The sequence below is a fragment of the Papaver somniferum genome, chromosome 4 (genome assembly GCF_003573695.1).
Source record: "Papaver somniferum cultivar HN1 chromosome 4, ASM357369v1, whole genome shotgun sequence".
In the NCBI taxonomy this organism is placed as follows: domain Eukaryota; kingdom Viridiplantae; phylum Streptophyta; class Magnoliopsida; order Ranunculales; family Papaveraceae; genus Papaver; species Papaver somniferum.
Genome location: NC_039361.1, coordinates 53,439,829 through 53,462,550, shown reverse-complemented (window position 1 = coordinate 53,462,550; position 22,722 = coordinate 53,439,829). Strand labels below are relative to the sequence as shown.

The 22,722-nt window shown below is 36.1% G+C and overlaps 5 protein-coding genes across 6 annotated transcripts; 4 read left to right on the top strand and 1 right to left on the bottom strand.

Annotated features, from left to right (window-relative positions):
• The first annotated feature begins 814 nt into the window (after positions 1–814).
• On the top strand, positions 815–3,224 carry LOC113275516 (probable fructokinase-6, chloroplastic). Its single transcript, XM_026525047.1, has 7 exons — positions 815–1,150; positions 1,269–1,480; positions 1,733–1,945; positions 2,104–2,301; positions 2,446–2,583; positions 2,686–2,802; positions 2,941–3,224. The coding sequence occupies exons 1-7, from the start codon at positions 1,006–1,008 to the stop codon at positions 3,073–3,075; spliced, it is 1,158 nt and encodes a 385-aa protein (XP_026380832.1). The 5' UTR covers positions 815–1,005; the 3' UTR covers positions 3,076–3,224.
• A 358-nt stretch (positions 3,225–3,582) lies between these two features.
• LOC113275515 (polcalcin Syr v 3-like) lies at positions 3,583–4,101 on the top strand. The gene has a single exon (XM_026525046.1). The coding sequence runs from the start codon at positions 3,658–3,660 to the stop codon at positions 3,898–3,900; it is 243 nt and encodes an 80-aa protein (XP_026380831.1). The 5' UTR covers positions 3,583–3,657; the 3' UTR covers positions 3,901–4,101.
• Positions 4,102–4,249: 148 nt separating this feature from the next.
• On the bottom strand, positions 4,250–8,079 carry LOC113275514 (probable serine/threonine-protein kinase PBL7). The gene is made up of 5 exons (XM_026525045.1): positions 6,916–8,079; positions 6,398–6,828; positions 6,231–6,310; positions 5,994–6,141; positions 4,250–4,812 (listed from the first exon to the last, which is right to left on the bottom strand). The coding sequence occupies exons 1-5, from the start codon at positions 7,559–7,561 to the stop codon at positions 4,459–4,461; spliced, it is 1,659 nt and encodes a 552-aa protein (XP_026380830.1). The 5' UTR covers positions 7,562–8,079; the 3' UTR covers positions 4,250–4,458.
• Positions 8,080–15,908: 7,829 nt separating this feature from the next.
• Positions 15,909–17,546, top strand: LOC113272524. Its single transcript, XM_026522346.1, has 5 exons — positions 15,909–15,934; positions 16,016–17,018; positions 17,109–17,205; positions 17,291–17,342; positions 17,521–17,546. Exons 2-5 carry the CDS (start codon positions 16,045–16,047, stop codon positions 17,544–17,546), a joined length of 1,149 nt encoding a protein of 382 aa, XP_026378131.1. The 5' UTR covers positions 15,909–15,934; positions 16,016–16,044.
• A 93-nt stretch (positions 17,547–17,639) lies between these two features.
• Positions 17,640–19,137, top strand: LOC113275513. Of its 2 annotated transcripts, XR_003323637.1 has the most exons (4): positions 17,640–17,784; positions 17,893–17,983; positions 18,788–18,842; positions 18,919–19,137. XR_003323637.1 is itself a non-coding variant. In XM_026525044.1 (3 exons), exons 1-3 carry the CDS (start codon positions 17,645–17,647, stop codon positions 18,594–18,596), a joined length of 762 nt encoding a protein of 253 aa, XP_026380829.1. In that variant the 5' UTR covers positions 17,640–17,644; the 3' UTR covers position 18,597. The 2 variants fall into 2 exon arrangements, 1 of the variants encoding a protein (XP_026380829.1); XM_026525044.1 differs by lacking the exons at positions 18,788–18,842; positions 18,919–19,137 and adding an exon at positions 18,066–18,597.
• Positions 19,138–22,722: the final 3,585 nt, after the last annotated feature.

Below are 22,722 nucleotides of genomic sequence, written 5' to 3'. Positions count from 1 at the left end.
TAAAAAATCAAGATCTTCAACATCTTCATCGTCGTCTTCAACAGATGTAGATGAATCTTCAACAGCAGCGACGGATTTCGTCGTAAATCATCTTCATCATCTATAACCGCAACAACAACAAATAACATGATTTCATCTTCATCATCGTAAACCCTAAGTTCATCTTCAACATCACCAACATGAGCAGCAGCAACGTATTCAACAGTAGCAGGAAGAAAAATAAGAAAAAATAATGGAGACGCCATTATTACCAAGAAGAAAAGAAGAAGAAGAAGAAAAAAAAGAAAGAAATTATATCTGAAAATAAATATGACAGAAAAAGGAAATCTGAAAAAGATTTTTTCTTTACTGATTTTTGTATATTTGTGGCCCCAAAAGGGTATTTCTGCCAATACATAATGACAATTACATCATCCATGACATCACCGTAGGACCAAATCATTACTTCTAGGACCAAACCATAATTTATATTTCCAAATAGAACCAAACAGACAGTTGACTGGGTCAAATGGACTAGACTCTCTCGAATATATTATTTCTAGGACCGGTATTTCCTACTTTGTTTTTTTTTTGTGGACCAACCGTAACAACACAAACAACCGTCACTAACCGACGAACCACTAGACTAAACTGTTGTCCTTGCTGTGTCCGCTCCAAAAGTCCAGCAGAAAGAGATCTTACATTACATCCTTCCTCAGTTGTCAACCGTCCATAAAAATCTCCACGCTTACATCCAACGAATCTAAACACTTAAAGGGATGATTCCTCCGCAGCCACACTCGGATTCAATATTGTTATCTTATTCACTTAACAGTATTCAAATACTTCCATCCTTTCTACTCCACAACTAGAAGTAAAAAATCTCAATTATTTAATCTCAAGAAATTATTTATTGATTTTCACGCCACAAGAATTACTTTACAACTATGAATTTGACCTCACCTGATCATCTTTGAGTGAAAATCTGAGAGAAAATTCATACAGTACAGAGAGATCATCATTTCCATGGCTCTATACTCTGCTTTCTGCTTCAATAGTATCGTTGTTTCAAACCCTAGAATTCGCAAGAATCATTGTTTCAATTTGAACAAGAAACGTGGAAGTAAACTCAGTATTCGTTCTCCGAGTAATCGATTCTGTAAATTTCAAGGTAAGAACTTGATTTCTATCTTTTCTTAAGCTTCAATTTTGGGATGTGGTGGATTCTCGATTTATTATGGTTCATGAATCTGATTTATACCGGTTAATGCGGGTTTAATCATTAATAGGTAAAGCGCTTTCGGATGAGAATGGTTCGGCAGATGTAGATGATTCGGATCTTGTAGTGTGTTTTGGAGAGTTGTTAATTGATTTTGTACCAACAACTAGTGGGCTTTCACTTGCTGATGCAGAAGCTTTTAAAAAAGCACCAGGTGGTGCACCTGCTAATGTTGCTGTTGGCATATCTCGTCTCGGTGGATCATCGGCTTTTATGGGCAAGGTATCATCATACTGCTAATATTATTGTGAGAATGTAGTGCATAATGAAAAGAACATTCGGGGATTAGTTTTCATTCGGACACCACGAAATGTCAAGATAGTGCCAATCTAAGAATGTCAAGGGATGATACAGATCCTACCCCTTTATATATTACGACTACATTATGTTTATGTTTTGTAAGTCCTTTGTGGGAACTTAAATGATGGCAGCGTAGAGATGTTTTTTTGTGAATATGGTTGGTTATATGTGCAGGTTGGTGAAGATGAATTCGGGTATATGCTTTCTGATATGTTGAAAGAAAATAATGTGAACAACACGGGGTTGCGGTTTGATACTGTTGCTAGAACTGCTTTAGCATTTGTCACATTGAGGACTGACGGGGAACGTGAGTTTATGTTTTATCGTAATCCGAGTGCTGATATGCTGCTTCAAGAAAATGAACTTGATTATGATCTCATTAAGAAGGTACTTTGAGAAAATTATGGTAGTACATTGCTAATAAAATTGACCAACATTACTGGCGAACGACTTTCTCATTTCTTTTGTTCTTTATTGGTAATTTGCTTATTGGATGAGCAGGTTTCTTAATGTTGGATTGTGTATGTTTTTTGTGCACTCTACAGGCGAAAATATTCCACTATGGTTCTATTAGTCTGATTACAGAACCATGCAAGTCAGCGCACATTGCAGCCACAAAGGCTGCAAAAGATGCCGGTGTGTTGTTGTCTTATGATCCTAATTTAAGACTTCCATTGTGGCCATCAGCAGAGAGTGCCAGAGAAGGAATCCTTAGCATATGGGAAACTGCTGATGTTATTAAGGTAGACATCTATTGAGCTATAAGTGTTCTTATAACTCCATAATAACTGTTAACCCCTTTATATGCAATGAAAGCAACCACATAATATGGTTAAACCAAGTGAATACCATCTTTGCTTTATATTTATTCCCTTGACATAAATCAGGTAAGTGCAGAAGAGATTTCATTTCTAACTCAAGGCGAAGACCCATATGACGATGCTGTTGTTCACAAACTTTTCCATCCAAACCTCAAGATGTTGGTGGTTACCGAAGGACCAGATGGTTGCAGATATTACTGCCAGGTAAGGAACTGGTACTTTATTTTCTCTTAATGCGTCTTTCTTTGAAATAGGATATATCCATCCATGTTTACAATTTTTGAAATTGGAAGTACTCTTACACAGGACTTCAGTGGGCGAGTTAAAGGCTTAAAGGTAAAAGTTGTTGATACTACTGGTGCCGGAGATGCTTTTGTTGCTGGAATATTATCACTACTCGCAAAAGATCTTTCCTTGCTTCAGGTATTTGCTTCCCTTGATACTCAATCTAAAGCAATGTTTTTTTTGTAGATTGCTTCTGTGTTGCGCTTAATAATATAATAATCCCTAGTAAGCGACAGAATGTTATTAGATTGAATACTTGTTTTTGCTGGTATATAGGATGAAGGCAGATTAAGAGAAGCGCTGAGGTTTGCAAATGCTTGCGGTGCACTGACAGTAATGGAAAGAGGTGCTATTCCAGCTTTGCCAACTAATGAAATTGTGATGAAGGAGTTACATAAGATTGTGTTGTAGAAATCTCATTCAACTCTAGAACCTGTAATTTATCTGTATGTTTAAATAGTCATTTTATAAACTGGATTCGAAGGTGAGTGGCTTCGATTGTACTTCAAGAATGTAACATCAGCAAATAAAAGAAGTTGATATGAACTTTTCCCGTTCACGATCTTGTGTGGCCTCGTTCTTTCATGTTAAGTTTTAGGTTCTGGTATTGCTGGCAGGATTTTCCAGATTCATAGAAAAGTTTTTTCTGGGCATGACATAGAATCGACTCTAAGTGAAACATAAGCCTATGTTGCAATGCTCATACAGACCATATCATTGCATGTTCCTGAAATATAGAATCCCAGTAATGCCCTTCACTCTGAAAAAAGACATGCTAAAGAAATAAGGGTGAAAAATGTAAGTTAAAATTAGACCACTAATTTCTTAGTTAGATCCGTTTGGGGAGGCTAAATAAGAGTTCAAATAACTAATGACCTTACATATTTCAATTCATCAACTTTAAAACCCCCTCTTGCAAAACACAAATGCCAAAACAATTTACCCCAGAATACTAAGCAGTATCAATCAGATTTGAAACTAAGACTTGCAGAGATGGGAGACCAGGCTGAGATTGACAGAATCTTCAACAAATTTGACATCAATGGTGATGGTAAGATATCATCCTCTGAGCTAGGTGAAGCTTTGAAAACCTTAGGATCAGCTTCAGCAGACGAGATTCAGCGAATGATGGCTGAGATCGATACAGACGGTGACGGATTCATCTCTAAAGATGAATTTGCCGCATTTTATCGTGCCAATGGTGGTTTAATGAAAGACATTGCAAAGATCTTCTAATTGTGGTGTTTGAATATATATCACTCTCACCATCTATATATGCTACTTATCTTCATGTTGATGTAGCTTTACAACAATGTGCAAGGTACAGTGTCTATTATTACATTTGCTGTTCATCATAAAATGTTTCTTTTCATTATGTCAAGGCATTTGCTTTTGTAACCTTGGATAACAAAGATTTTAGTTTCTGTTTTGAATGAAGTTTCCCTAAAGGAGTTGTATGCATCCATGCTGACTTATTCATTTGTGTTCTGTTGAATCAAATTTTCATACATGTTCACATATCATTTTACAAATGATAATCTCTGAAAAGAATGTGGACAGATTGAGAACATAAGCATATACGAAATTTAAGACTTGGAACGGCAAACCTTTATTACTTATTGAGAATTGATGATGTATGATATATACAGTCAATTCTTCATAGGAAAACTCAAGAGCATATACAACTTACACCCTTCACTCAGTCTAAATTCAATCACCCAAGAAAAAGGAAAAAAAAACACTAGAAAAAACCAAAAAATGGAAAACTGAATTTGTTTTCAATGGTGGTTAGATTCAACGGCAATATAGGTGATCATAGTCTTCAAGATCAGCAACACCTAACATTGCTAAAGCTAAGTGGTTTGTCATGTCACTCTTAGTTTGTAATTGGTGTTGAGAGTGATAATCAGAAACAAAAGCAGAAAGATCAGGAGTTTTACTCTTGTTTGAGTTATGGAAGTTCTCATCTCCTCGTAATACAGCGATGATCTCGTCGATGTTTTGTCTACTAGATTCTTCACTGGTTATACAAGCGGCTGCAGCTTCAACCATTCGTGTCATTTGTCTTAAATGGCGTGGACGAAGCCTTAGCTTTGGATCAACCAACTCTTTGATAGCTTCACCTCCTTGCTGTAAGAGTGGCTTCGCCTACAAAAGATAAAAGACAAAAGTCAAGTTTTCCCTTGTTTATTTTACGCAAGTTCAAACTAATAAGCAAGTAAATATTTTATAATCAGGTTCCTCCGCAAAAGTTAGAGAACTAACATTATATTATTGGAAAATCGGATGTTAGGAGCCATTAGGTGAAGGATACTTGGAGCTCGGATTTGGTTAAAGGCTTGGAGCAAATAGCCGAACTAAATATTTCCAACAAGCTAATAGTTGGCTCACATATACTACCTCCGTTTCAAAAGATAGGCTTGTTTCATGTGCAAATTTGCACATGAAACAAGCCTATCTTTTTGAAACGGAGGGAATAATGTATTAGTGCAAAAAGGTTGAACAATTTTAGGCATCCATCTTTTCCAAATGAAGATTTAACATATAACACCTTCTTTAGTACATTTCTAGGTAACAGTTGCATTTATAAGTAAGGACAGAAGTAACAGTTTCTGAGAAAATGTCAATCTTAAGCAAGCCGCTCAATCAAACCTGACTAAGAATTCAAAGCCTTGGGCTAGATAGGGCTACATCAGAACAAGAACACAACCAACCAGATTTGCTGCCTTAAATATCACCTAAATTTCACATGATAGCAGCAACATTGCGTAACTTGTGTTACATATCTACTAGCATAGTTACACACAAACATTTGAGAATGATGGTTTCAAGAGAAAATAATCCTCGATTCAGACAAACCGCTCAACTGAAGCTTGAACTTTTGAAAATTGGAAAATTTTGAGGTCAACTCCTAGGAACGTGACAATAATAGTTTATATTCGTTATCTTTAGATGTGACAATAAACTAATGTACTTATCGTAAGTTGTATTAGTGTTAATAGATGTATTTCATTTGCTAAGGAAATGAAAATGAGTGATTAAATCGATGAACTGCTAAGAACAGAAACAGTAGGTAGATCTGTTTTCATCACAAGCAATTAGCCTAGTTTGCTTCAAATTAATCTAACTAATCCGAAAAAGAAAAGAATCCAATTTTCTCTTGTAATCAAAACAAAGGTAGATCCTAAAAAGAGACCAACTAATACTATGAAATAAAACAAGCTTCAGATATTTTAACCAACTGTTTTCATTACCCTTCCAAACACAAGCTATAGCTAATAAGAGACTAACAACTAAAATCCAAGTATCTGGATAAAACTTTAACTTACCCACACGACTAAATTCTCATCTCCGGGAGCTCTTTTTGCCTCGATCGGTTTCCGGCCTGTTATTAGCTCCAACAGTACCACACCAAATGCATACACATCCGTTTTACCGGACACTTTCCCGTGTTGAAAATATTCAGGGGCCAAATACCTTTAAATCAAATTATAGCTTTAGAAATTTCCTTTCATTTCACAAAGAAATTAAAAAATCATCAACACAGTGTTTCAGGGATATCTTACCCAAAGGTTCCTTTCACAGTTTTACACAGGAAAGGAACTGATGGCGCAGTAGTCCATGTCGCCAATCCAAAATCACAAAGCTGTAAAGATACCTTTAATTAATCAGATTCAACCAAAAATGGCATTCTCTATGTTAGGATTGAATAAGATTTTGCAAACTGACTGACCTTGGGTGTTTTGTTGGAAGTAAGGAGGATGTTAGAAGGTTTAATATCTCTATGAACCACACATTTATCAGTTCCATTGTGCAGATATGTTACAGCCTCAGCAATTCCCATTGCAATCTTAAATCTACTAGACCATGGAAGAGATGCTGAACCCCTTATCCCTCTCTTCTTCTCATGAAGATGGTATTCTAAACTTCCACCAGAAACATACTTATAGACAAGAAATAGACCCTCATCTGCATCAATACAGAACCCCAAAAGTGGAACAATATACCTGTTCTCCAATGAACTTGCAATCAATAATTCTCTACAGAATGCCTTTGGTGCTTCACTATCCTCTTTGTCTAATCTTTTTATTGCAACTGAAGTTCTTCTAAAACCAACTTTCCCTCTGAATACATAACTCAATGCACCTCTTCCCAATACTCTCCCTAATCCAAACAAAAGAAGAAAATTTTAAAATTTATTAACAGAAAAACAATAAAATTTAAACACAAAAAAAAACACCAACTTTGTACCTTTTCGAAAATTCTGTGTGGCAGATCTGATTTCAGAGTAACTGAATCTTATCAATGTATCAGCAACTGGTGATATACTTTTCTCTAGAGACTCCAATCTTCTCCATTTCAACAAGTCATTTGTATTGTATTGGATGTTTTTAGACCCAGTATCTAAATTCACCATTAAGATAGTAGTACCACCTGCTGAAGAAGAAGTAGATGAAGAATGGTTGAAACAAATTGAATCAAATTCCCTTTGCGAACCAAAACTGAATCTAAATGAAGAATGTGCAGTATAAGAATCAGCAGCATTAGCATTAGCAGCAGCAGAAGCAGAAGGTGTAATGAATTCAGCACTGACATTAACACCACTTGATGATTCAGCTAATAACCAAGCTTTATTATGTTCAGATATTTCTTCATTATTATTCTTCTTTACTTGCTTATTACTAGTACCATCTATCATCTTCTTGTCACTTTTTTGTCTCTGTATTTTTTTACTACCTGGTAGTACACAACCCAAACCCAATTCCCAGACCATTTTCTGTAAAAGATTTACAACTTCAAAATCTAAAACATGGTATTCTGTTTCGTTGATCACTGTTGAAGTACTAGAAGAAGTGGGTTTTTTGGCATTACTAGTAGTTTCTTGAGAGCAAACCATTTGATTCAAAAAAAGAGTGAGCTTTGAGAACAGATCTCAAGAGAAAGGAGAAAACAACAAGAAGAACCCAAATATCCAAAAAGAAAGGGGCTATAATTCTTTGCTTTAAAATGAAGTTGAGAATTTCAATAAAAGAAGACAGAGAGATGGAGAAGAATAAAAGAAAGGATTTTTCTTTCTTAAAAAATATTGTTTCATTAATGGAAGGTGAATGTGAAGAAGAAGAAGAGCAGGTGGTGGTAACTGGTGATATGGACCCAAAACTGATTCTTTATCTTTTGATTAGAATATTTATTCAAGAAAGGTGAAGTGAGATCATGAAATTGAATTTGATTCTGTGATTTTGTATAGTGAAGGAGAGAAAAAGGAAGAGATTCTAGTTGCTGGTCAGAAATGGACAGATAATTCCACAAGGCTATAGGCGACCAATTTTACACGATGTGTTGCATATCTTGGAGGAAAATAAAATCTTCCGGGAGCATAGATTTTTAGCATGAAAAGTGAAATTTTTTGGATTTCGATTTCCATATATAAAGATGTGATTAAAACTGGATTAGTGAAGTTTGGTAGAATGAAATCTCTACCCATAATAACAATTATGCTACATTTATCAAATGAAATCTCTGAAAAATTTCCTCTGACTATCTTGGTAATGTGACCGTTTCTACAGAAATAGAAGTCATAAGTAAAATCATTTTAAAAAGTTAATTTTTTTGAATTCTCAAAGTTTGACTCAAACTGACTTTTAACTTTTCGATTTAAGTCAAAGAACAATTTCTAGAAATTTTTGTGAAACTATTTACAGGCTTACAGTTTGTTTGGATTGCAAAGTAGAAGTAATTTCTCGATTCCTAAAAATCGAAAAGTCAGAAATCAATTTGGCTGTCAAAATTCAAAACGACTTCTAGAAATGGAAAAATAATTTTACCTATGACTTCAATTTCTGGAAACACAAAAATCAGTATCTAAAAGCGCTATTAGAGATACAGCTTGTTTGACCACGCTATGAATTCCCAGTCAGTCGTTGTGAACGGTCATAAGGCCATTCGAGACGTTATTAGAAAACTAAAGGTTTGTTTCCTAGGGTCTTAATGGAAAATAAAATAAAATTAGTTAACTTAATTCTGCCACCCTCAGCCTTAATCTTTCGGTTTGGTCACCATCCAACACCTTCCAACTTCTCCAACCACCACCTAATCATGGGGTGTCAATGTTGCCGAGAAGTTGGCACCCGTTTATCTGTTGACGACCAATAAGGAGCACAAATGTACTACATCAGCTGGTTTAGGTTGTCAAAACCACTGTATTTGATTTTGCAAGGTTCCCGGTGAGCTAATAGCCATTGACAACCTTGTGTTAGGTAAATGCTCTGGATGAGAGACCCCAACAGAATTATCCATTAAAGAAATCTATTATCTATTTTAGTTATGGTTAGGACATTGAATCATGCAATTCCAAAACGGGTGAGGGGGAGGCTAACTAATTTTTCGGTTGCATGCGTCATATGTGAGCCATTGACAAGCCTAGCTAGGCTTTCAATTTGTATGGCCGTATGTATGGGTTCAAAGATTGATAATTTTGTAGGTCCTCACAAAAAGTTAGATAGATAGAATGAAATAAATTTGGTGATTTTGATGGATTGTCACATAATATTTCATGATTTTCAGGGTAGTTGATGCTGCCTTTGATGGAAGCTAAAAGTCTAGGTCTAATGCATTCGTTAGTTGTGGACCTTTTGGCACCTATTTCTCTTGCACGTGTATAGTTAAATGGACACGACTTACGGAGGTCTCGTAAGTATATGGCCCATGGAAAATAAAAGTTCAATAAAAGAAATTATCATTTGGCTCATGAAAGATTTCGAATGATTATTTGTGTAATTTCTTAGTACTAATCGGAAAACAAAAAGGGGAGATGGTGTATGTTAATTTTTTATGGAAAATTGTTGATTTTTGATTTGATTATACATAATGCTTTGTTAGATGTTAAGCATGATCCAACTTGAGACTTCTTAATATCAACGAAATAGAACAATATTAATATTTTCGTCAAGATAAACAAAACTTCATGAATAGTTCTATGTACGTATTCACTATGATTTTCTTATTTTCTTGTGGAATCTTATCGGAAGTGTAACGTTACTAGTTTAGGTTGTGAGTATCACAAATCATTTACTTTTTTAAATGTTAAATCAGTGTGAGGTTCATCGTGAATTTGCCGTGGAATTTGTTTTGGCACATTAAGAATTTGTTGAGATTTTATCTCAAAAGTTGGTGTACTAATTGTTATATAATTTATTTTAAAAACTGAAAAAATTAGGATAATATATTCTCTCCCAATTATGTAGTTTTGCATTAGGTAAGAGTACTGGTGTACTACAATGCCGTGTAATTATATGTCATAGTAAGCTCACAAGAAACACAAAAGATTGTTATTATGCAAAAATTGCTCCATAAACCAACAAAAGCAAACAAAAAATAGCAAAATGATTGAAGAAAAATTTGCGCAAACAATGAAAACAATGTTTATGCAAAAATAATGGAAGTGAAGAAAGTCCGTGACATGACTTGTGGCAAACCATTTTGTAACCGATCAAATAAAAAAATAATACCGTAAAAGAATCACCCAAAGGAAGATTATTAACGTTAATTTTCTTTTTTGTTAATATATGCGGTCATTTGTTTCAATTTTTGTCTCAATGGACTGTTATAACTAATCATGCATCCGTGCTAGAGTGGATGCTGCTTGCACCCTAAGAGCGTCCACAGTGGTGCGAGTATAACTAAAGACCAAAGACTAAAAAAAAGATCAAATTTGGGTTTAGTCCGTCCTGTGGCGTAGCGGGTGACGAGTAAATTTGGTCGCGCGTTGATATAAAGTCCGCTTCATCGTCCAGCGTAGATAAAGATTACGCCTGGCATTGGGCGTTGATAAAGATAACGCCTGCTATGGGGCGTTGATAAAAATAACGCCTGGTATGGGGCGTGAACTATAGCAACGCCTGGTGTGTGGGATGGAGATTATACGTTCGCCCGGGTTCAAAAAAAAAAAAAAAAAAAAAAAAAAGTGGGGCGTTGATAAAGACAACGCCCCAAGCAAATTTCCTAAAGTTTTAAAACTTTAGGCGTTGACTATATAAATGCCTCTCTTTAGGCGTTAAGAATATAAACGCCTGATGCCCGCGTTAACTTTACGTACGCCCGACGGGGCGTACATTTAACCAACGCCCCATCCAGGCGTACATTTTACCAACGCCTGTTCGTTGGGCGTTAACTATACGAGTGCCTGATGAGTGGCGTAGACTATATCAATGTCCGTGGTGTAGGCGGAGATTATATAAACGCCTGACTATATTTTGGTTTGGTCTTGGTCGCCGACCAAATTTGGTCTGGTTTTTACTCTTTGATCAAATTTTGATCGATAGTCCATCCCACTGCCCCAGCCCACTGGACCAAATATTTGGGTTTACTCGTCCACTGCAGTTGATCTAAGTTACTACATCAAGTGAAAACTAATCTATCTGCTTGCTCCTTAGTTATGTATGGACTCGTGGGCCAATCTATCAACATCAAGTGAAAACTAATGGGAATCCCGATTATCCGTTTTTTTTCCGTCCAGAAAACCATCCGTGTAGAAATTTACGCTCACGTCCGATTTTTTAGGAAAATCTTCTCCCCAACCCATATTTTTTAAAATTATATTTTCGTATTCTATTCTTATCCCAAACTGACCTTTCGGGTTTTTATTTGTTCGTTTTTCACTCTTTTCTGTTTTCTTCATGACATGGTTCATGTTTTTCTTTATAGGCCTTGCAATCCATATTGAGCGTATTTGTCCGCCGCTTCCGGTGTCTAATTCACAGTTCACACACATGCTACAATGACAATTACAGTGGGAAACAACACCGTAAGCCGAAGCGAGTTCAGAAAGGTTTCCTTAGTTCGGATTGTTCTTTGGAACATGAAGTTGGAATCGCTAGTAATCGCGGATCCTTTTTTATTGTCTTAAGCATTTGTCCGGAAGTTCCTGACTTCTCCTTTAGAGGGCTGGCACAAAAGCAGCAGAAGGGAAGAAGAAGCCTAAGAATGGCAGATGTCGTACACTTGAGTGACACACCACCATCCAATAACATGTTGCCACCAGAAGTAGAATCCCGTATTTCTTCTAGATAATCTCCTAATTGTTCCAGAGCAACTAATTCTTCACGACATGGAGAGAGAGAATCGATAGAGAAGTTGTTGATTTTCTTTGCAACCAACATTATCTTTAGATTTCAACTTCGAATTTTTTGTTTCTGAGTTTAGTTCGATTTCCGTTTCTCTTTTAGGTTTTAGATCTTTCTTTTTGTTATTCTTTTTAGGGTTTTGAAGCACATGAGGTTTTACAAAGGGAATGAGCTCTACAAACTTAAGGCAATCATAGATTCATTTTTTTCTATCTAGCTTCAATTTTTATTTCGTTTTTGTTGGTTCTTTTTATGTTTAGATGTTTCTAATATATGGGAAAATGGTGTTATCAATTTCCTGGTGGGATGGGAACTTCTAATCTAACATTAGATGATGTTCAATCTTCTTCTTCGGATTGTTTTTAATTTATTAGTCAAAGTGCTTCACCTTCATTTCCATAATATCGAGATTGGAAACTGAATTTTGATCCAAATCTCAAACAAACAGGGGTGTATTGGGCTAGGATTTACAAGGATATTTCACAATCCTAAAAGCTCATTGGTATTAAATTAGCATACATAAGGAATCATTAAATATCCATGGTATTCAATTAGGATTGTTTTAGATTCCACAAATATCCATGGTATTCAATTTATTTAAGATTTCTTAGGATAGTTAAGGGCCAAGATAAATATGGATTGTTATGGATATTTGTAGGCAAAATATGTGTGTTATTATCTCATATCAATCTCAACCCAAACCACAAGAGTTTGATGGATTATGCTATCACATCATGCTATGTTTTTCCACCACCACCTACCAACCATTGCCCCACCACACACCACCAACCAGTAACACCAACACCATCACCACCACCAAATCACCATCATAGGCCACCAACAACCACCATCGCCACCAACAACCATCGCCAACACACATCAACAACCACCACCGCCACCAACAACCACCACCGCCACACACCAACATCCAGAACCTCGACCACTAACAACCGCCACAGACCACCACCACCAACAACAACCACCGCCACCATCACCTACCACCGCCACCACCTCAATTTATGGATTTTTTTTCTAAAAAAGGAAACATGGTGACCTTGGATTTTTTCAATTATACTATAGCAATTTGGTAATTGATCCACTTTAATTTTATAAATCTAAATTAATCCGTTATAATCCAAATTATATATATCTATAATAATCTATAAGATTCTTTTAAGAAACATTATAATCTACTAGATTCAGGCAAACTAATATCTATTTTTATCCATATAAATCCTAATTCAATACACCCCTGTAAAGGTAAGTTTAAGCATTGTATGTGATATTCCCTTCGTCCCACAAACAGGTGAACTAATTCATGCATAATTTTTAAGGAAAGGAGGAGGACTAAGTATTTTTTACAATTATACACTTATAGATAATAACTAGTAAAACTTAGAAATGATTTATCTCTAAAACTATACCACAGATTTTCGTAAACTTTATACCATTGAAAAACATTTTAAAACTCCTATATAACAAATATAAACATGGCTATCAAATTATACCTATAACAATTATAATGCGGAAGTAAAGTAAATAATATGACACACAAGATTTAGTTACCGAGGAAAACTGCAAGGCAGAAAAATCCTTGGACCTAAGCTAGTTTTGAACACACTCATAATTAAGTAGTTATATTCAGATTGACTACCAAAAACTTTGTATAGTTGAGTCAAAGTAAACTACTCCATAGTTACTCAGTTCCTTCAATATCCCTACACCTACAACCAATCTGGTTTACGCACGTGAATTCCAACATAGATTCCACTATCTCAACTCGCTTCACCTGCTATGAATACTTTTGATATCTCAACTTTTTTGGATCGTAATACGAAATAGTAAAGGCCTAACTTGTTTCAACAACCACCTCATTGTGTACCTCCCAAACACGGCAATGGTCAAAGATAAGTTCAGTATAAAGGACTTTTCAGTTATAAAATCCTTTGGATAAAGATCAATACCAAGACAAAGATTATAAAAATAACTTATCACATTCAGCAAGCTCTAGTCAAGCAATTTTACGAGGTAAAATAACTAACAAGTTTTCCACATGTCTGATGTTTATTGAGATAAACTGCTTGTTAGATACCATAGAATCAAGTGTGCACGAAGTATTATAATGATCAGAAGGAAATCTTCTAGTCTATAATCTTCAATTTCAAAATATTATCTCCCTAAACAACCCGATTACTACGGTCTATGAATGATCGATCACACGCAGAACAGTGTATGTTAACGTTGGATGATCACTATTTCTATTATTATATCTATAATCAAATAGATCTGAAATAGTTAATCCGCGAAAAAAAATTCTGAGGGTTATCAGACATTTTTGGGGATTACTAGTCCTCGTTCACTACCCCTCTTAGTCATATGAATTTGATTTGATTTGATTTTTTGAAAAAATATGTAATCCTCTCAGAGTCACTGATCTAGTAAGATTGCACATATCATTAAAAAATATAACAAAATACTTGTATTATAATAATTAATTAATTAACTGTAATACATCAAACGTATTAAATACATGACTCCCGGAGAAAAAAAAAGTTGATGTTATTTGAGCGATGATTTTTGAATTAAGATTCCACAATTTTAACTTGAAGAATTTATCTTCTTCACTGTCTTATTCGAAGTAACAAACACAAATCACAATTCTTGCGATCAATTCTGAGATATCCGTGAAATTGAAGAATCATATCATGCAGAAAGAAGTCACCCTTTATTAATTTGAAACGATTATATCAAGGGAAAATTAATAAAGTGTCCTGCTTCAAACCATATAATTAATAAACCGGCCAAGCTTTTAAATTCTTTTAGAAACTGGCCTTTCTGTTAGAGTTGACACCTGGGCCCACCAGATCGGTCAGCTGCGTTGAATAAGTCAAACTCGGTAGGAGAATTTATGACTGTGCCCTTGCCCATTTAAAGACCCGTGTGGTGTAATCTCTCACCACACTTTCTCTTTCTCCCTCGTTCTCTTTCTCCCTCGTTCTCTTCTCCCTCGTTCTCTTCTCCCTCGTTCTGAAACTAGGGTTAGGTATTGAAGCTGTTTGAAAAGAAAAAGAAAACTGATGTTATTGAAGTTGTTTTTGCTGAAGACATAGATGTTAGCAGAAAGACCAGAGTGTATTTGGAAGAAAAGTTCTATATATTTAGGGATTCAGAGATAGTGGTGATACAGTGAAGATGAGGTACAAACCGGGATTGAAACAGTCTGAATCAAGGTAAGATTAACGAAACCCGTGACTTAATATATGATGAAAATCATTGTATTGATAGTTAATTAATTTAATTGATCGATTTATTTTTAGGGTTTCTGTTTTTTTTCCTTTGTAATTAGGGTTTATTTGAAACCAAATTTTTATTGTTTAATTGGGGTTTAATTTTCGTGATTGGGTGTTTGATTTTAAGTAATATTTCTTAATTAGGTTTTCATTGGGTTTTCATAGGTTTATATCTGATTTTGTTTCATTTATGTTGCAGTCAGTTCAAATTTAGGAATATCAGTGTATATGCGGAGCCAAAGAATGAGACTTTGGTATTTCCTGATTGCCATAGAGATGAAACAGACTTGATGACACTTAAGTATATGGTGTATAAGGGTTTGTCTATGGATGTTAAAGAGAAGTTTAATTTATATTGGTTTAAGGAAGAATGTCTGCCACTGCCATTGTTAAACAATGATGATTTTGATAATTTTTGGGAGGATTCATTTGTAAATGAGGATGGATGTATATGTTTGTGTATGGGGATGAAAGACACAGTGTTTGGGACTCCAAATACTACACCAAAGAAGAAGACCGTTAGTAAGGGAACCACCCCTAGAAGATCCCCAAGGCTAAATAGTGTGGATAAATCAGTTGAAGGTGCATCAAGAAAGCTGAGTTTCATGGATGTGCCCATGTCCAAACATTCTCAGGCTAGTAGCAGTGGTTGCAGTCAGTCAAAAGCTACAAATGAAGTTAAGTTTGTTGAAGATGTGGACAATATTCAGCTGGAAAACACCAAAGAAGATGAATGTCACCCAATTGAGAATCCAGAAGCTCCTCCAGTATATGACAGTGATGAAGACATTGAGTATGGGTCAGATGAAGAAGAACAAGAAGAGAAAGAAGAAGGAGAAAAAGAAGGCAAAGAAAAAGGTATATTTCATTTATAACTGATTTCATTTATTATAATTTGTAACTTATTATATGGTACTGATGTTGATCTTGAATGTGAAGGTAAGGATGTGGATGAAAGACCTGCTTACATGGATGACTTTGATGATGATTTTGGTCAGGACATGAAGGGTGAGCATGATGTAGATCTTTTCCCTGAAGAAGAAGTTTTTACTCCAGTAGATCCTAGCAAAATGGAGGTAAAAACTAGATTTGCAAATAAGGAAGCATTTAAGAAACATCTCAGGGGTTATTGTGTTCTTAATAAGTGTCAATATATTTTGGATAGAAGTGCTCCCTCTAGAATTAAGGCTGAGTGTAGGTTTAAAACAGAACATGATTGTCCTTGGTTTGTGTATGCTAGCAAGAAAGAGGGTGAGAAGACTTTTGTTCTTAGGAAAGTGAATTTGGAACATAAGTGTGAAGGGGATCCCCAAAATAGGAATAGATCTGCTGATCCTCATTTTGTAAAGGATTTTGTTCTTGATCAGATGAAGAATAAGCCTAAAAAAGTTGTTCCAGACCCTTATAAAATCAAGGAAGACTTCTTAGCTGAAAAGAGAGTAAATATACCATATCAGTGTGCATGGAAGGCTAGGAATCTAGTTTTAGAGTCATTATATGGGAACTATAAAGAAAGTTACAATGAAGTACCAGCATTCTGCAAGATGTTTACAAAATGCAATGATGGGTCTGTTGCTAAGTTCACTTTTGACACAGTGAATAACACCTTTGAAAGCATGACACTCTCATTTGAACCTGCAATGAGGGGTTGGCGAAAAGCATGCAGGGGAGTTATAGGGCTTGATGCCTGCCATATAACAGGGGAATATGGGGGAGTATTGATGTCTGCAACTGCACTTGATGGACAGAATGGGTTAGTAATGTTAGGAATTATGGTATGCAGAGCTGAAACAAAGGAAAATTGGATCATTTTTTTGAAGCATTTGAAGGATGCAATATTAGCACATCCAGTGAAAGTGGCTTTCATTTCAGATAGGCAAAAAGGTTTATTGGAAGCTGTTGGTATAGTGTTCCCTGGCCATCACCACAGATACTGTTGGAGGTAACTTTCTTGTCTAACTTTGTTTCTTGTTTCTTTTGTTTGTCAGATCAGATAAAGTCCTTATGTTAATTGCAATGTGTTAAAATGCAGACATTTATACAAAAATTTCAAGAAGGATTACAAGGGTCTTGAATTATACAGTTCTTTATGGAATGCAGCAAAAGCATACAAAGAAAAGCATTTTCAGGTTTGACAGTTCACAACAGTTCTTTGTTATTGGTTTTATGCACTATTTGACAGTCAAGTTAGCTAGTTTTTGATTGGCTGTGCAGGAACATTTTGACAATATTGTGAAACAGAGTGCTGCAGCTGGTGCTTATCTCAGTAGAGAAGATCCTGCTACATGGTCCAGGGCCTTTTTTAACCCTATTCACTGTTGTGAACATATGAACAACAATTTTTCAGAGTCTTTTAACAATATGATCAACAAGATGAGAAATAAACCAATTATAATGATAGGAATAATGTATGCTAACTTAGTGATGGGTACATGGTACAATAGGAGGACTGAATCTGCATCATGGGTAGATGGTAATTTGGTTCCTACTGCTGTTACATTGATTAAGAAAATGTTGGAATTTGTGACTGACTATGGTGTTGACCCTTGTGTGACTGGAGAGTTATATATGGTGACTAGTCCAAAGAATTCTGTGTTCACAGTGAACATACTTGCCAAGACTTGCTCTTGTTTGCAGTGGCAGTTGAGGGGGTTCCCCTGTATGCATGCAGTGAGTGCATTGCATAGCATAAGGCCACAATGGAGAAAGTAAGATTTCTCTTTTTTTAAATCTGTACCTTGTCTCAGAACTTATTTATGCAATTTCTAGGCCTTAAATGTATCTAGCACTAACCTTTACATACTCTGCTTGAGCAGGTACTGCAGTGATTACTATTCAGTGGAGAACTATAAGGCCACATATGCACCAACTTTTGCACCACTAGATGATAAAAGTGAATGGGTCCAGGTACTTTTTCTTCTTAAATTTGTAACTATATGCCATATTTATATTCTCAACTACATTAATATAAGTGCATTTGTTCTTGCAGCCAAACATGAACAAGAAGATCTTGAACCCTCCTCACAGTAGGAAACCAGGAAGACCCAAGAGCAAGAGGGTAAGAAGTTATGATGAACCTCGTGTTGAGAAGACAAAAAGGAGGTGTGGGAAATGTGGAAATGTTACTAACCACAACAAAAGAACATGTGCTGGTGGTGAAGTGGGATCTAATCCAACTGCAAAGAGGCAAAGGACTGAATGTGATGCACAAAGCTTCACCTTCAGCAACATAGAGCCAAGTCAGACCACCGGAGTTAGGGGTGCAGCTAAGTCAAACAAGAAGAAGAGAACGGCATCATTTGTTGGTGAATGTTTTACAGGGCCTGGCAGTCAGCCTTTGGCAACACCATCTTCTACTCCAGCTTCCACAACACCTATGAGTCTGCCATCTATAGCACCATCTTCTACTCCACCCTCTACAATAAATAACCTTTATCAGAACTTCTTTGGCATTGGATCTGTATCTCAGAATATAAAACAAGGAAAGGGAAGGGGAAATGGAAAGGCTAAGAAGAAATGATTTGAGATTCGTTTTCTGATTTTTTGTGTTTAAGAAGACAATATTTTTTTCTTTTGTAGACTTGAATTAATGCTGAATCAAAAGTGGATGGTTGTTTATTAGTACATTTGCAGGTTACATTTTCAGATTGTTGAGTTCCTTACATATAGCATTAAGTTGTAAACTTGAATGCATAATTCTGTTTTTTGCAGCAATGAAGACTTCATCTGAGACCCATTTAAAACCGTCACAATCTGTACAAGTGAGGTATGCTATGTTCTTGTTGTGTTCATTCTTGCAAAATTTCATCTCCATTTTTGATTGGCAGTGATCTTTGTTGCAGGTTTGATTTTGCAGTGGGCAGTTTTTGAAGCAATGACCAGATTCTCCGCAAGCGTAACAACCATTCTCTACTGGTAATTTCACCATCTTGCATTTGACAGGATCGATGGCATCGTCAAACCATTCAAAGTACTGACAGGTTGGAATTGAACACTTCAAAAACATTTTTTTCGTTTGTTTCTTTTGCTTTTGAACACAATAGTTGCCTTATACCATTACATGGTATATATTTGCATCTGGAATAAATCCAAGGACATACCTTTGGATCATGAATTCCCTGTGCACAGATAGAACATGAAATTAGGGGTTGTTTTAATCTTAATCTTACCTTGCTGCTGCTACTGCTGCCTGGAGAGTTTACTTCATTTTGGCTCATGTCTTATTTATTTTTATTTTTTTGATCTGTTGAGTATGACAAATACTATGGTTCTTCTCTGCAGGACCTAATTTATATGAATGAAGCTGAATCTGACCGTTACAAATCCAACCGTTACAAATCCGACCGTTGCAATGAGTCACCGAGTTGACTCGATACTGGTTTGGTTACGAACTCAGACGAGGGTTAAGTCGTCTTTTACCTAGCAGGTTAACTGCCACGTAGCCAGTTAACTACCTAAATCCGTTTTTTGAAAAAAACGGGATGGAAAATGTCAATATCGGCCAGTTTATATAAAGATTCAAAAAAACGACCAGTTTCTTAAATATGGTTCAAAAAGGTGGTTACTTTATTAAAAAGCCCTTATATCAATCATAAGAAACGACTTTAAGGCTAAAAAAAATAAATAAAAAAAAAAAAAAACCTATGATTGACATGTAACAATTATTAGAAACGATATTGAAATTGGAAAAACTTTCGAATAACCTAAAATAGTGATGATTTTATTTAAAATACTACTAATATCTTTACTTATTGTCCAAATATGTCTGGAAAATCTGAATAATTCGGATAATCCAACTGATTTGGAATACAATATTGGAGAATCCAAGATTTGGGAAGATTTGTTTTTGTAGAGTTACTTAGATTTAGCATCACAGAGGTTCCTTGGCTTGGACTAGATTATGGACATGCACATGTATTATGTGAAGAAAATTCTCTAAACTACAATAGGCAAGCTTTGGTTAGTGGATGCTAGAGGTGTGCAAATTCATGTAGACGAGAGATAGTTATAGGAAACTGAGTTTAGTTAGGTAACATTTTGTATTCACAATTAGGGAAATTTCTACGGCAATAGACAAATCCATTTTTTTGTGAGCCAGGTGGATGGCCAAACTGGCTTTTCCACTATGGTAAAGCACTAAGAGTTAGATAAATAAGCACGCGTGCTTGAGACAAACGCTGAAGTTTAAAGAAAAAGCGTGGGCGTCGAACAGAAAAACTCGGGCGTTGGACAGACAAACTCGGGCATCAAATCTATCAACGCGCGTTGGTCCTATCAACGTGGGCGTGAGATACAAAATCTCCAACGGCCACAATTCCAACGTCTATATTATCAAAACCTATAAATTGGATTAAACTCACTTCATTTCTGTCACACCAGTACTTTCCTTCTTCTAGAAAACTCTTCTAAATCAAATTTTTTTGATACAATATGAGCGGCCTTATAAGAAAAACGGTCAATAGTGTAAAGAAGAAAAGAGATCGAAGAAATAAACTGGAACCACTGCCTGCCACAAGTGTATATTTTTCTCAAAATCGGGAAGCAGAGCTTGCTGCGCCGAGTGTCGTTGTTGGTCCATCATTAGTCCAAGGTCATGTGTCGGGGCATCAAGATTGTTCTGATAGTATTTTTATATGAGAGGTAGATTTTCATACTTAAAGGCTATTTATAATGTTTTACCCCATCAATTCCGAGAAAAGGTTGACAGATGTCCCCAGTGTGCGCTTTATAATGTGAAGCCTAGAAGATACAACAACAAAATTCCGATAACATTGGTAGAAAGGAGGTGGGCAACGATGTACACATTCTATTTCATTGATTTTGAAATTGGTAAGCTTGTTTAGCTTATCTTAAATTATATTTTTTAAATAATTATTAAAATAATCAAAAGAATTAATCGTAATTGATATTATATTTGTAATAGGAATTAAGCCCCTTGATTTATTTTTCATTTGTGAGATCCTAATTGTAATAAGAGAGCCGCCAGCGTTCAACCAAGACGAATGGATATCAAATAGTAAATGGGAGACGCTTTTTCCATCGTTTATAGATTCAGGAATACCTGAAGGTTGTGAACAACTGAAAGGAGGTGGGATTAAATGTCCAGCGTTAGAGTTTTTCCTTAACCAACCAAGAAACCCAAAGCATGTAGGTGATTATCTGAACTCGAAAGGATGTTTATCTTATGGGTAGTGGGTCAGACGTTATTTCCAAACTCAACTTTCGTTGCTCGTGTTGGGTTGGCTTCAAGCGTTAGAAGATCTTGACAAAGCACCAGATTATGACTAGGGATCTACAATTTTAGCAGAATTTTATTATGGGTTGGATCATGCGTCCATGGGTGGAGATAACTTCATTGGTTTCTGGAGCATCATAGAGGTAAATATCAAAATTATTATTTTAAAATTTAAATAATTTTTACGAGCAAATGTAGATTAAGTCAAAATACTAAAATTATGGAGTAATTTGCAGTATTGGTGGTATACCTACTTTCGTGTTGGTAAACCAATCCTTAACGACGATACACAAAGATTTCAAATGTTGAATATGTACATCTCGACCAACTTAGCGAAGGGCACTGGCAGCGACATCTCGGGTTCCAGTTTTGTTCAGAGGTTTCATCAGATGACTCGGAGCCACAACAACGTCGTTGTTCCCCCTTACATTGATTTTCCTGAGTATGATGCTGATGTTGGACGAAGTATTCTTGATTATTCTCTGCGTAGAGTTGTTTTTTACACTCCACTATTGGATAGAGGGGTTTGGTACATGGGAGAAAGACTGTAGTACCAAATGCAAGGTATATATGCAATTGCAATTAACGCGCCACAACAGATGCAAACCTCTGGATCAGATTTTGAACGGCTGAGAAGAACCAATTGGGCGAGGTATGAACTAAATACACAGAGGGATATTAGTGAAGCGTAGTATGTCAAATGGTACGCGTCGATTTCGCATCCTGTAATTGGGATACACAACAATCACATCTATGGGTTTGATCTCCCAGCGTTATCACGCCTGTCCCATGATGCAAATATCGTTCCTAGCCATCCACCTCCAAAAGATCCATGCTTTATGACTTACCCCACCACGGGTGTATGTTCTTCATCATCTTCATCGAATTTTCCCTAAATTCGTTGGGAGATGCCAAATATTACTTCACAAGGTGAGCCAACCACGATCCACGTTGTTTCCCAAGGTATGGAATGTGATTATCCTTACTACAATGTGACTGCCAGTGAGGGAGAGTTGAGGAGCCAACTGAATGATTTGCATTGGATGACTCGGCAAATGATGGCTACACACTTGGATGTGTGTTGGAAATGGCACGAGAACACAATGTTTGGATTGAGTTCAACTGAAAATGATGATGGGCGGCGGTCACATTCTTCTGATTCCTCCAGGAGAAACAGATCAAGGCACGAAAGTGATGACACAGTGGTGGGAGAAACACAAGTACGACAGAGTTCTTCTTCACCACATATACGACACAATACTTCTTCACCACAAATTGTGCATGTATCTCAGCCTCAAGTATTTCGGCTAGATACTAGGCGCATTTCATCATCATTCTCGCCCTATAACCCAAATGATTGCTATACACCACCACCACCACAACCACAAACATCTTATATGCTTGGAGGACC